The following is a 13,015-nucleotide window of genomic DNA, read 5'->3' as shown; positions in this document are numbered from 1 at the left end:
GGGTGCTGCTCAGGAGGCAGAGAGATAAAATGGTGAAAGACATGGAAGAAATCGGGGCACCTTAAACCTAGGTAGAAAATGCCCACACAGTAGATAAAGATTTCGGGTGCATGACACTGAGAAAGGTTTCAACTTGGATGAGGAATGATCTCATAGTAGACCATGAACTGGTGATCAGTGTCGGGCGACGACGTAAAGGCCACCGAATGAGCATTATATTTATTCCTGATGGAGTTCACTGTTTGAGCTGGACGCATAATGTGATGAGTAACAAATAAGTCGGAGACCATGGACAGGCCGTGATGCGACACGGGAGAACATCAGTCCAGCTGGCGGTCTAGGAGCGTGACTGATCAAATGCACTTATTGATTGAGGTGTGGCAGCGGCAATCATGCGCCATCAATCAGCCACAAGTTCCCTCGCTCTATCCCAACTGGACAATGAGATGAGGCAGAGGGCCGGGGAGAAGGGCATTGAACCCGCTCGTCTTGAATTCTCCGCTGCTCACACAGCTTTAGCGTCCTGTGGCCTCCTTTTTTCTTTTTTCTTCTCTTTTCCTCCTTTTTTTTTTTTTTTTTTCCTTTGAGATACCTGGTGCATGCTTGCAGAGTTGTCGCACTTGATCCGATTGTTCAACAGCGAGGAAAGAACATGTTGGCATCGAAGACTTCTCTTTGTACAACGTCGCCTCGTATTCTACACTCTGTCGGATCATGCCCTATACAATTTCCCGACCTGACAGCAGCAAAAGTGGCCGAACGTATGTTGCAGACGTGCAACATCCGCGAAGGTGCTGGGCAAGCCCTCGGTTCCACGAATGCCGTCTTTCCTACTCAGAACTCTGTTGGGGCTACTGAACCTCCTGAACCTACTGGAGGAGGCTGAGATTTCCTGAACGCAACTGAATGAGACGACAGCGATCGGCACACACTATTTCCCCATTTGAAAGGAAGCGCATTCTGAAATAGAGGGGCAAATAAAACAGGTGGAGATGGGTTTCTTTCCCGTGCATCCGCAAAATGATACATGCAAGCCACCAGGCGAACTCCGTGGGAAGGAGGATCACGTTCACCTCGCTTCGTCAAGCCACAGTGCTGAGCGAGCCTCAAGCCGGCAGAGTGATGCGGCAAGCCATCCGCCATACTCCTCGGAGCCTCTGTTGTCTCTCTTCACCAGTGAAGCAAAACACTGTCCTTTCCGGTTTTCAAAGTCGAAGGCTCATGTTTGGTCCTTTTTGCCTGAAGGTAATCCTCACGGCCCTCGCCATTTGCTCAAAATCTTTTTATCTGTGAGCGTGAGGAGAAAGAGACCAAGCTGATTGGAAGTGTGAAGGTCGTTGGTCCAATCCAGGGAATGAGGCGAGCTGAATCCTGCCAGCCGGCGTGTCTTTTTCTTGATTAACCTGGAGCACACCGTGACCAAGCCGTCTGCAGGTGGAGAGTAATCTCGCGTTGCCGGTGATTAAGGCTTTCCCCCGCTTTCCGTTTCTTATTTAGCATGTAAATAGACCTCCAGGCCCAGCACGTCCTGTGCCCCAACAGGGGACCTGCCCGGACGGAAAATAGACTTATGTCAGACAACTGGCTCCACAGGGATCATTTATGGCACCAGTCAATTGATGAGAATTATCTAAGGAGCAAGAACTCAATGGCAAGACGCGTTCAGTCATGCAGCTCTTTATACACAAATGGAAGTGTTGCCTGTTTAGGCAGTAGCAGCTGCATTGCAGGCAGCTGCGCTAGTGGGGCCAGGGCTTGATATGTGACAACCTGCCGCCGAATCCAAGCCATACCCTACACCAGGCAAAACTTTTGTACGGTTATGGAAAAAAGATTTTCCGAACTCAACTCCGGGTGATGCGCCACGACAATCATATTTGGTCATCAGCCCCTTCCTTCTAAGACACGCTCTTTCACATTCTCTTAACACCTTACCAGATGCGATGATGCAGAGTCTTTTGGTACACAACCAACTATATTCCTTCCAATCAGCTGCTAAGGCGGAAAGTAATGTTCTTCTTTCGGTCCAGCACTTTTCACCACGCCCAGCAGCGGCAGGCAGGTCCGCCTGTTCTATTCTGCCTCGGGGCTAGGTCACATGCCCAGACTGTTATCAAATTCCTCACATTTCGCTACGCCTTAGCGTTGCTTTGTCTGCCTGATTTGTGCTGCCCTCCCGACAATTCGCTAATTGGACGACATCTCTCCGCTAATTTCTACAGTTTGACGCCCTGCGAAGCGCGATGCTCTTTTGGGCTTTAATTGCAGTGTTTACCCGGCCACTATTCCGTCAGCTTCAGTTGTGGCGGAAGGCTGAGCAATAGTTTCTTGCATACACTGAGACGAGTAGGACAGACCAAGCAGGTGCCGAGCAGAGGCGACTTCCAAGGGGCAGAGAGTTGTGCCCGATCTGTAGCTTAATAAAATTGCCTCCACGTCTCTCGTGTGGGTAGGTACTTACGAAACTGTTTAGTGGCTGCTCTCAATATTGGAGCCATTACCTACGAATTGCACCGGTTCAATCGAAAACGCTTAGGAATAGCTGGCCTTCGTCATTAATCCTCTAGAAGCTGTCAATCAGCCGCATTCTTCGTCTCGAGTGCCCAGACAGCTCAAGATGGCGCAGGTCGTCAGGATCCGCAATCCTCCGGGTAAGCTTCCCTCGCCCCCTTTTAACTCTTCAACCCCGATGGCTTCCTAATCCTCCTCCCCAGGAAACATGGACAGCGAACAGCTGAGCCAGTACGTCCGAAACTTCCACAAATCCACCACCCAAACCGTCACCGGTCTCCGCCCCTACCCCTCCGAGCAGGAGATCCAGGCCGCCGCGACGGTCTCGCAGCACCGCAACCTCTTTGTCAGCCAGGGTGGCGATCAACGCAACGTCAATCAAGAGGTTGTCAACCAGGTTGATGTCAACCAACTCAACCCAACTCAACGGAGCCTATTCTTACTAATCAACCAACTCAATATCATCACGATATTGAGTTGGTTGCGTTGATAAGGTTGATTAGGTATCGTAGCGATGTTCCCAGACTCCGGTGCCGGGTAGGTTAGCCCGAGGCGGGTCGGGTGTTAGTGCTTATTAGGAGATACTTCCCACCACACCTAATTATATCATAAATCTAGGTACTATGGAGCCCACCTGGACCTTACCTTAACGTGTTATTGGCTCGACGCGTCAACGCGTCAGATGCGATTTGCTCGTCTCGCACGTCCCATAGACTTTGTCATTCTTGTAGCAGCATCAGCCTGACCTCCCCTTCACGGCTTGCTTCTCTGGCGTTTCAATTCTCCGGCTTTTAACATGTTCCCAAGTTCAGATATTGAGGCTGTGAATTTCGCAGCAGCTTCCCATTGCACACCGGGGCCCTTAACACCAGCTCCATCAACACCGGAGCCGTCCACACCAGCCGAAGCCCGCGCCACTCGACGAGACGAAGATCGACTGTTCCGACACTTCCGTGGCTACACGTGGTCTCAACGAAGCAGAAATACAAAATCATGGGTGTGGGAATACGGCTTCGATATCGAGAAGGACTCGGAGCGGCGATGGGTCTGCAGATTGTGCATTGAAAGGAACAGGCCGAAGCCGGGCAATGTAATTGCCATTGGCACCCAAAACGCTGAACGGCATCTCTGGGACCACCACAAGATTCAAGATCCCTCTGGGAAACGGTCTGCGCCAGCGTCTCGAAAGAAAGCGTCCACAGGACACCAGACGATAACGAAAGCCTTCAACCTCGATCTTAACGCGCCCCGAGAGCAAGCAATTGCGAATCACCTTATTAAGAGCTTTGATAGGAATGTCTTCCAGCGTCTAGTGGTCGAATGGATCGTCGAGAGCAACCTGTCCTTCCGAGAACCCGAAAATAAGAGGTTGCGGGCCATTTTCGAGTACCTCAATCCATTTGTCGCGAGCGCGGATGCCCATGTCGGTCATGACACGGTTCGCAAGCGCGCCGTTGCCGAGTTTGAGAAACACAAGGGCAAGGTAATCGAAGTATTGAGAAATGCAGCTGGGTTGATACACATCTCGTTCGACGGTTGGAGATCGCGGAATAGGCACGCTTTACATGGTGTTGCATGCTTCTTTCGAAATGAGGATGGCAAGGCCCGCAAGCTCATTCTGGGAGTGCCTGAGCTGACAGTTCGACACTTCGGGGCCAATATTGGACACGAGATCATCGAAATACTCGAGTCATATGAGATCCCAGAGGAGAAAATCGGGTACTTCACGCTTGACAACGCACCAAACAACGACACTGCAATGGATACCATTGGGGAGAGATTCAAGTTCCATGGCAAGGAACGGCGGGGGGCCGTCGCTTTGGCCACGTAATCAATCTTGTGGTTAAAGCCATTCTCTTTGGAAAGGATGCCGACGCATTTGAATCCCGGTTGGAACATGGAGATGTCTTAGCCACGGCTGAGCATGAGCTTTGGCGGAAGAGAGGCCCGGTCGGCAAACTCCATAATCTTGTGGTTGCGATCCACCGATCTGATGTACTCACCACACTTCTCCGCAGTATCCAACGGCTGGAGTTCGATGCATCCGAGGATCCTCGTGTGAGAATTCGGAAGCCCCTAAATGTGGTTGTCGACAACGAAACCCGCTGGCTATCGCAGCTGTGTATGATCCGCCGCGCCTTGAAGCTTCGACCTTATCTCGAGACACTGGTCTTGAAGCACAAGCAAGAATGGGAGAGGGACAACACGTCGAAGCGGTCAAAGCGGCTCAAGGCAAGCGCAATCATGCCTGCCATATGTCGAGACGAGAATAAACTCGACGACAAGGACTGGGCCGTTCTAGAGGCGTTCGGAAATATCCTGCAGAGCTTCGAGGACGCAGTCAAGGCGCTTGAAGGTGATGGGATTCAACGGAAGCGCAAGCAGGGACATTTCGAGTCCTATGGCAACGTGTGGGACGTGATCGTGGGATATGAATTCCTGCTGGCGGAATTGGAGAAAGCCAAAGCCATGGTCAATCAATATCCTGAACCCGAGCACTTCAAGGTTAACATTAACCTTGGCTGGAAGAAGCTTGACGAATACTACAACAAGCTGGATGAGACTCCGATATATTACGCCTCACTAGCACTCCACCCCGCTTATCGTTGGGGTTATTTCGAGATGGTGTGGTCTGGACGGCCGACGTGGATTTCAAAAGCGAAAGATGTGGTACAGTCTGTTTGGGACAGAGGATACAAGACCTTGGAGATTTCTACGGAGGGTAATGGCGAACCATCCGCTAAGCGTCAGCGGACACAGTACTATTCTCCCTTTGAACGATATAAGGATGAAGCTCGGATACGTTCTTGCGAAGAAAGGGACTCTGATAAGGCAGAAGACGAGTATGCCAGGTGGCAGAAGGACGTGTTACCTACGGATAACCAGATTCGGGATCCGCTCGAGTATTGGCATGCGCAGCGGTTCAAGTACCCTAGGCTGTCGCGAATGGCGGAGGACTTTATGACGGTTCAGCCGATGAGCGCTGAGTGCGAGAGGCTATTCTCGGCGGCAGGCCGCATGGTGACGCCTCTTCGGAATCAGCTGGAGGCAAGTACCATTGCTATTTGCCAGGTGCTGCGGTCATGGCTGCAGGCAGGCATCGTGGAGGAAGTTGATCCTATGCTGTTGGACAAAGCGGATGATACAATGGGCGAGAAGTCGGTGGAGGAGAAGTCGGTAAGAGAATGGCTTAGGGGTTTGCCAATGCAGATGCGGGAGGAGGAGGCAGGGTGGGAGTAGGCTTGCGTTGGCCGTTAGGTTCCAAGCTGGCGGTGAAAGTCGGACTAGGCGGGATGGGGCGCTGGTCAACCATCAACGCAACGCCAACCAACTCAATATAGGACCTGGGTTGATCAACTCAACCGAGGAAAAGCTTATTAAGCAGTCAACTCACTCAATTGAAGGCTGAGGTTGAGTGGATTGCGTTGATCGCCACCCTGTTAGTACATCTGTTCGTAAGTAGAGGCGTGATCTAGACCGCGCTTGGGACGTTCCAAACCTTCTGCTTACATCACACTACAGAACCAGGAACCACAGCTTAGAGAGAGCTCAGTTCGTCTGTTATGTAAAGAAGGCTTTGGGCTATAAAGCTGACACCCTGTCTGGGATGAGCTCATAGACATAAGAAGTTCTTAGAGTCAGTCGCTGAGAACACGATTCTCAATCGCAAACAGAACGCTAGCAGCTGAACTTTAATTTAAACTACATACCGTTGATGTGTTCACGGTCACCCACGTCGGCGGAAACGGGTTCAAGATGAGGGGTTGATAATTGCTCTAGTCCCTTATCCGGCGTAGCCCAAGCCTCACCGTTCACATGGCGCAGCGCTATTGACTAAACTATTGATAGAGGCTTAGAGTAGCGCTATCTAATAACACAAGGCAGTTGTCGCTCCAAGCTATTTGGTTGACCTAGAAGTACGGCACATAGACAAGTTAGTAGGAATTTCACATACAAGAAGTGTCTGAAGCTAGTACCTGATTGTCAGGGGTTGGGATCACCTTGACTTGGTTAAACCCTTAGGGTTAGTAGCTGGTTTTGGCCCCCCCACCAGCCTTCTTATCTTGTTGTAGCTCCTTATGGATGCCGCAGTTAGGGCGAGCCGTGCCTGTGGCCCCGTGGTCATGCTTGCGAAGGCTGCGGATGAGATCTGACGACGAGAAGAGGTTATCCACAAAGACATGATATATCGCTTTTGGCAGCATATTTGCTAGGGCAACAACGACGCTCTGGGTCGAGTTCAAGGCGATAGGCTTGTCTTCTGTGGCAGGCTTCTTCCCTGCGGCCTTGGTTGCACCCCTGCCTCGACCGCCTCTTCGCCCTCCCCGGCCTTGTGTAGATGACTTCGGCGGGGGAAGTTCAACGCCAACGGCGCCGTATTTTGCTTCCTTGATATGCCATAGCCACCGGATAAAGAAGCCCTGTTGAGCGATAACCCAGATCTTGAACCCTAGGGGGACTGGCTTGCCCTTGACAAGCGTTGTCTCATTTGACCTGCCTGTGTAGCGAATCATACACTCATCTACAGCTAAATGAGAGCCCGGAACGAAGATCTCTGCGGACACGGCTTGTATATGATCAGACCACCTATCAGCAGCTTGGAATACCTTCGGAAGAGGTGCGGTCTCCTCAATTTTGCTGTGGTCAAAGGGATGAAGGTGCCGGTGGATGAGCTGAAACTTCCAATACGGCATGAACTTGATGATTGAGTGCTCAGGGCGTTGAACACCCGGCTGGGGGGTACTCCAGTGGCTCTTGATCGTTCTTTCCTTATGTATGCCCATATAGATTAGTATTGTTGGAGATCACAAGTGTGAGGCGACCAAGGCGGTGGCAAGGTGTGGAAGAAGGAGGAACATTCTACAAGAGATCGTGCCTGTACATAAACAGTGGTTCCCCTACTGCACTTTTAAGATGAATTAAGCAATTAGCATCTTCTCATTTCAACAAGTATTCCAAGCCATACATATACTTCTGCAACTGAGGTTCCTTCCCATTTTCTCAGACTTGCCATTCTCTTCATTGGGTGCTTCCAGCTATCAACAACGCCGTTTTCTTTGTGTTGAGACCGTATGACTAAGATGGTCCGATCTGCTGATGGCTGGGATGTGGATACTAAGTGAGGAGCTGTGCTCCTCTCAGATACATGTAACTTAGACCTTTTATCATCACCGACAATTATTCGCTTCATCACGATGAGCTGGTTAGCGCAATCAACGTCTGGGCTGCCACGCGAGGCTACGCGTTTATTACGCGAAAGTCAACCACCAAAACAAGCGGCAGGAAAATTGTCACGTATGCATGTGATAGGTCCTGGCAACCTAAAGCTTCAGCAAATAAGGAACGCGCGCGCAAAACAACGACCCGAGGCACCGACTGCCCATTCTCAGTCCTGGCCAAAGAATCATTAGACAAGACAACCTGGTCTTTACAACATCGACCGAGCAAGGAATGTTCAAAGCACAATCATCCCCCAAGTTCACATCCGTCAGCACACCCAGTCCATCGCAAACTCAGCGCCACCGGGAAAGCATCCCTGGCAGAGCTTGTATCTGCGGGCATATCTCCTAGAGATATCCAAACATATCTGCGGCAGCAAGATGGGGGTTCTCTAGCGACAAGGCAGGATATTTATAACTACATTGCCAAGCTGAAAGACGATTTGCACGAAGGGCAAAGTTCAATCCATGCTTTGATCAATCAACTAGACCGAGAAGGCTTCTGGAGTCGTCTGCGGGTTGACGAGAATCAACGGGTCACGGCGATTCTGTTCGCCCACCCAGGCTCTCTGCAATACCTTCAAGCCTACTCCGATCTCTTGCTGCTCGACTGCACATACAAGACGAACAAATATCAGATGCCGCTCCTTGACATGATTGGAGTAGATGCCTGCCGGCGATCGTTTTGCATTGCATTTGCATTTCTTAGCGGTGAGCAGGAGGAAGACTATGTTTGGGCTTTAGAGCGGCTTCAATCTCTCTACGAGATGACTGGTGCTAGGCTTCCTTCAGTGGTTCTTTCTGACCGCTGTCTTGCGTGCCTCAACGCGATTGATAGAGTACTCCCATCTGCGCAGTCGCTGCTTTGCCTATGGCATGCAAACAAAGCAGTACTTGCACATTGTCTCCCAATTTTCTCGCTACAGGAAAAGTTGGCTGCTGGCGCTGCGTCAAACGCAACGGGGCCAATGAAAAGGGGATCAAAGCCGGATGGTTGGGCAAATTTCTATAACTTCTGGCATTTCATCATGCAATCGCCGACCGAAGCACTTTTCAACGAGCGTGTGGCAGCATTCGAACAAAAGTACCTTCCAAACCATTCTGAAGAGGTCGCGTACGTCAAGAAAACCTGGCTTGAACCATATAAGGAGAAGCTTGTCAAGGCTTGGGTCGATCAACGTATGCACTTTGGTAATGCAGTTACTTCACGTGTTGAAGGCATCCATGCACTATTGAAGTCATACCTAAAAACAAGCAATTTCGACCTTTTCGACGTCTGGAGAACCATTAAGCACGCAGTCGAGAATCAGTTGTCAGAGCTACAGTCAATACAGGCCAGGCAGCAGACTCGGAAACCAACGGAGCATCTCGGCGCAGGCTTGTTCAGTGCTCTACATGGTTGGATCACCCATGAGGCTATGAAAAAGGTCGAAGAGCAGCGAAGTTTGCTGGACAAGAAGGATCCATTCTCTTCGCCACTCTGTACGGGGACTTTCACCAGGTCACATGGTCTGCCTTGTGTTCACATGATCAAGGCACTGCAAGAGAGAAATCAGGTTCTACAAATGCATGATTTCCATCACCAGTGGCATCAAATATCATATTTTACCTGACTCAAACTAGACACTGAATCTGTAATAAAACTACTAAGCATAGAATCCAAGCATACAATAGGGTATTTAGATTCATTTTACCTATATATTAATAAGTTTTTGTTCCTTATTATTGTTATATTCGTCTTGCAAGTTGTTGACATTGTTGTCGACTCAAGTGTTGCAGCCAATCAGAATTTAGCGGTCAAGATGTGGCCGTTTTCGGAAAGGTGGGACTGAAATTTAGCCAATCATGAATTTCGCGGTCACAATCCATCCATTTTCAGAAGCGTAGAGCTGCTAACCCACATAGAGCCTAGCGCACCATTCCAGGAAGCTAAGCCGAAAGGGAGGGAGACTCAATGTGTTGGAATAGGGCCAAAAATAGGCAGCGATCACGATCACCGTGAACTTGTTCACGATCATCGTGAACGACCACAAGTAGCATCAGGCAGCAGGCTACTGCCTATGATATAGGAAGACTGAACACAGGTATAAGAAGCTGTACCTATCACGTGACAGGGGTGATATGGGGCGGAATACCATCTGGAGCCTTAACACAATCGAGAGGATAGAATGATTTGTATCCCCTCGACTGTGTTAAGGCTCCAGTCGGGTCACTACAGGGATATCTAACCAATGAAATCGCACAATATGAATGGTACATTATTTCCCACCTAAATTGACCTATGATAGAAGTCCCAACAATATTTTGAGTTACAAATCGCGACATCACACTGCTTACATCCCCGCCTTGACTGATGCCTCCTTTTATTGCTGCTGACCGGCCATACTCATGCTCCCGGCAGCTGTTATCCTCCCTGATGAATCTTTGGTCGTCGTATGCGTTGAGGGCCTCGGCGGGTATTGATTGAGAGCTCATTGATAACTTCAGAATGATTTGTATGATGTTTTTAGTGGGAATGATTGATGATCGTCAGTGTTCCCCGCATGTACCCATCATGTGACAGGGGTGGTGTGGGGCGGAATACCTTCTGGAGCCTTAACACAATCGAGGGGATAATGATTGTGGTGAGAATGATTGATGATGTGTCTTGGGTTTCCCCGCATGTACTTGTCATGTGACAGGGGTAGTGTGGGGCGAGGTACGTGACGGAGGCTTTCCACAGTTGAAGGGTAATGAGCTGTGCTCCTCTCAGACACATGTAACTGAGACCTTTCATCATAACTTCCAACCTTTTTGCTCCATCATTGCCGTCGAGCCTGCACCCCACCCGAGCCGCAGTTCCATGTCCAATAGCAGCTATCCATCAGAGACGGGAGATCATCGCCTGGCTCGCCTAGGTTATGTGAGCTTTCTTTTGTCCTTGCCGTGCAGGCAGTAGTAGTAGTAGGTTTTATTACGCCCGGGGCCGTGCAGGCTTCAGCTTATCTGCCGCTATTTTGTTTGAACTCCCCCACCTTTTATTCAACCCCTCTTCTTAACGACTGACCGCTACTTGCCTTCGCTTCAACTCCTGCCCCGACATCGTCAATCGGTCTCCCACTTCTTTTTCGACTCATGGCCCTTAGCCCGCAACGCGTATATTCTTCTCCCTGATCTTGTCGACACTTCAACCTTACGTCTCTCGGTGCCGAGCGAGCTGGACTCGTGGGCTGCCAGCCAACATCCCCAAGAATGTCTGCGTCTACATCCGCGTCTGCATCTATTGCCTCGGGTGATGGATTATCGCGTGCTCGGAATCCGCTGAGTAGCCCGAGGAACGCCGGCGGCGACATGTCCATCATGCTCTTCGTCCAGCCCGGCTGCCCTTCGAGGTTTGCCTCTGTAGACGAGCACCGAGTCAAGGGACTGAACGCAGAGACCATCGCGAGAGTGGTCCTACCAATCCCTCCCTGGCTCACGGCTCCGGGTTACTCTCCTTTGCGTGCTCATCCTGCCGACCCGTCTCCCTCCGTCTTCTTCAGCCTCAACCTGTCCATTTACAACCAGCAGATCGTTCCTGACGACTGGTCGGACCAGTGGTTCTTCATGGCCGGCCGCGTCCATCCCTTTGCGTTGACCTGGGAGATTGAGCGCCAAGATGGCCTAGAGGATAAGGTCGCGGCTAGCGACTACCTTACCTACACTATCCCAGCTCTTATCGTGCGCGATCAGGGCTATCGGCCGTATGCTAGATTTGTTTTATCCGCTTTCCCATCGCTCTTACGTTTTGTCGCTAACCTCTTCTCCCACCAGAGTACTACCTCGGAGCCTCTCTGTGGTCGATCAGTTTCGTCTTTCATCCCCAATCGTCAGTTTCATCGGCAACGTCGTGGGTTCGGGCCACATACTCCTGCATAAGAAACTTGTGCCCGCCCTGGACGATGCCCAACTCAGGTGCTGTGGTTTCGTTCAGCTGTCCACGTATCTCGCCCCTGGCAACCCTAACAAGACTCCCTTCAAAGGTTTCCATCCCTTCCAGGCCTTTGTCATCTTCCCGATCCGCGCGAATCCGTGGGCTTCACTTTGCAAGAAGATGGCCGAGAGGCGAGACACACTGTTTCAGAACAATGTTTTGTTGACCTGCACCGGAAAGGTGGCCGGCTTGCTCGACCACCGTCTCATGGTACAGCCGCCGGGCCTTGCCCAGGACTACGTCTTCATCATCGTTCCAGACGCTTGGGCCTTCCACGACAAGGGGCTTTCCGTATCTGCCTCACCAGCGCCATCGCCGGCCGCCGTGGCATCAGCGGTCGGTTCATCATCTTTCGGCCGCACGCCGTTCCAAGAGATCAAGGCCGGATTTGTCTCATGTACATCTGCTACACCGCCGACTCCTCTTGCCACGGCAACCCCGACTCCGGCTTCTACCCTTACTCCGTCTACACAACATCGCTCCCTCTCTACCTCACCCACACCGGCACCGGCACCGAAGCGATCAGCTCCGAGTGTCGATCACACACTGTCTGCTAAGAGATCGCATTCGCGCCTAGCGCCGTCGTCCCCAATTGTTGTTCCTTCCTCATAATCTCCTTCTATCGGCAGCTCGAGCTCGCAGGAGACCATTGACGAACCCCAAACAGGTTGTGGCGGGAATCAGCCGCCCATCGCATCCTTCATGAGACACATCGCGCCGGCAACTCATCCACCTCTGATTGCGCCCGCACCCGCGCCCATACTGGGCACGATCACGGCCTCTGCGTCGTCGGAATCCTCCAACCGCCCCCATCGAAGCCGCAACCCACCGAAGAAGTAGCTGGAAGAAGTAGCCAAAATTCGATGATGAGGCAGCTACTGAATGTGTTGAAGTCACTATGATCGTCGGATTCACCCTCAATCCCAAATTTTCAACCCCTATCGAACTTGCTTATATCGCGCCTTTCACTACCCAAGTTACCATCTAGTACCCCTCACCCGGTCATACCCCTCACCCGGTCAGCAAAAAAAATATTCCCCCATACAAAATGCGATTTTTCATTTGAACAGTTCTTGAACAAAAGCGAAGCTATCAGCATGGAAAAATGTCTATTCTATTGAAAATTGCATGGAATTTAGCATTTCAACGTTGCTTCCCCAGTGACGCATGCGGTATAGCCGTATAGCACTAATATCAACTGTCTTGAAACGCCTCCCTCATCTGTCAAGTTCCAGAGACCTTCGGTTACTGTTGGAGGCTAGCCACTATTGCTCGACGACCTTTCAGTGAAAGGTCAGACCCCGGTCAGGTTCGTAGGTACCTCGCAGAGCGT

General features: G+C 50.9%; 4 protein-coding genes across 4 annotated transcripts; 3 read left to right on the top strand and 1 right to left on the bottom strand.

Annotated features, from left to right (window-relative positions):
- Positions 1-2,617: 2,617 nt before the first annotated feature.
- Positions 2,618-5,751, top strand: MRS44_017986 (uncharacterized protein; the record flags this gene model as incomplete). The annotated part of the gene is made up of 5 exons (XM_065616191.1): positions 2,618-2,651; positions 2,715-2,987; positions 3,036-3,048; positions 3,319-4,338; positions 4,530-5,751. 5 exons carry the CDS (start codon positions 2,618-2,620, stop codon positions 5,749-5,751), a joined length of 2,562 nt encoding a protein of 853 aa, XP_065472263.1.
- Positions 5,752-6,536: 785 nt separating this feature from the next.
- MRS44_017985 (uncharacterized protein) lies at positions 6,537-7,295 on the bottom strand (the record flags this gene model as incomplete). The annotated part of the gene is made up of 1 exon (XM_065616190.1): positions 6,537-7,295. One exon carries the CDS (start codon positions 7,293-7,295, stop codon positions 6,537-6,539), a length of 759 nt encoding a protein of 252 aa, XP_065472262.1.
- Positions 7,296-8,758: 1,463 nt separating this feature from the next.
- MRS44_017984 (uncharacterized protein) lies at positions 8,759-9,343 on the top strand (the record flags this gene model as incomplete). The annotated part of the gene is made up of 1 exon (XM_065616189.1): positions 8,759-9,343. One exon carries the CDS (start codon positions 8,759-8,761, stop codon positions 9,341-9,343), a length of 585 nt encoding a protein of 194 aa, XP_065472261.1.
- A 1,726-nt stretch (positions 9,344-11,069) lies between these two features.
- MRS44_017983 (uncharacterized protein) lies at positions 11,070-12,522 on the top strand (the record flags this gene model as incomplete). The annotated part of the gene is made up of 3 exons (XM_065616188.1): positions 11,070-11,452; positions 11,523-12,263; positions 12,312-12,522. The coding sequence occupies 3 exons, from the start codon at positions 11,070-11,072 to the stop codon at positions 12,520-12,522; spliced, it is 1,335 nt and encodes a 444-aa protein (XP_065472260.1).
- Positions 12,523-13,015: the final 493 nt, after the last annotated feature.

The sequence above is a fragment of the Fusarium solani genome (genome assembly GCF_023522795.1).
Source record: "Fusarium solani strain SB1 chromosome Unknown bctg00000015, whole genome shotgun sequence".
In the NCBI taxonomy this organism is placed as follows: Eukaryota; Fungi; Ascomycota; class Sordariomycetes; order Hypocreales; family Nectriaceae; genus Fusarium; species Fusarium solani.
This window is presented reverse-complemented; position numbering and strand designations above follow the sequence as displayed.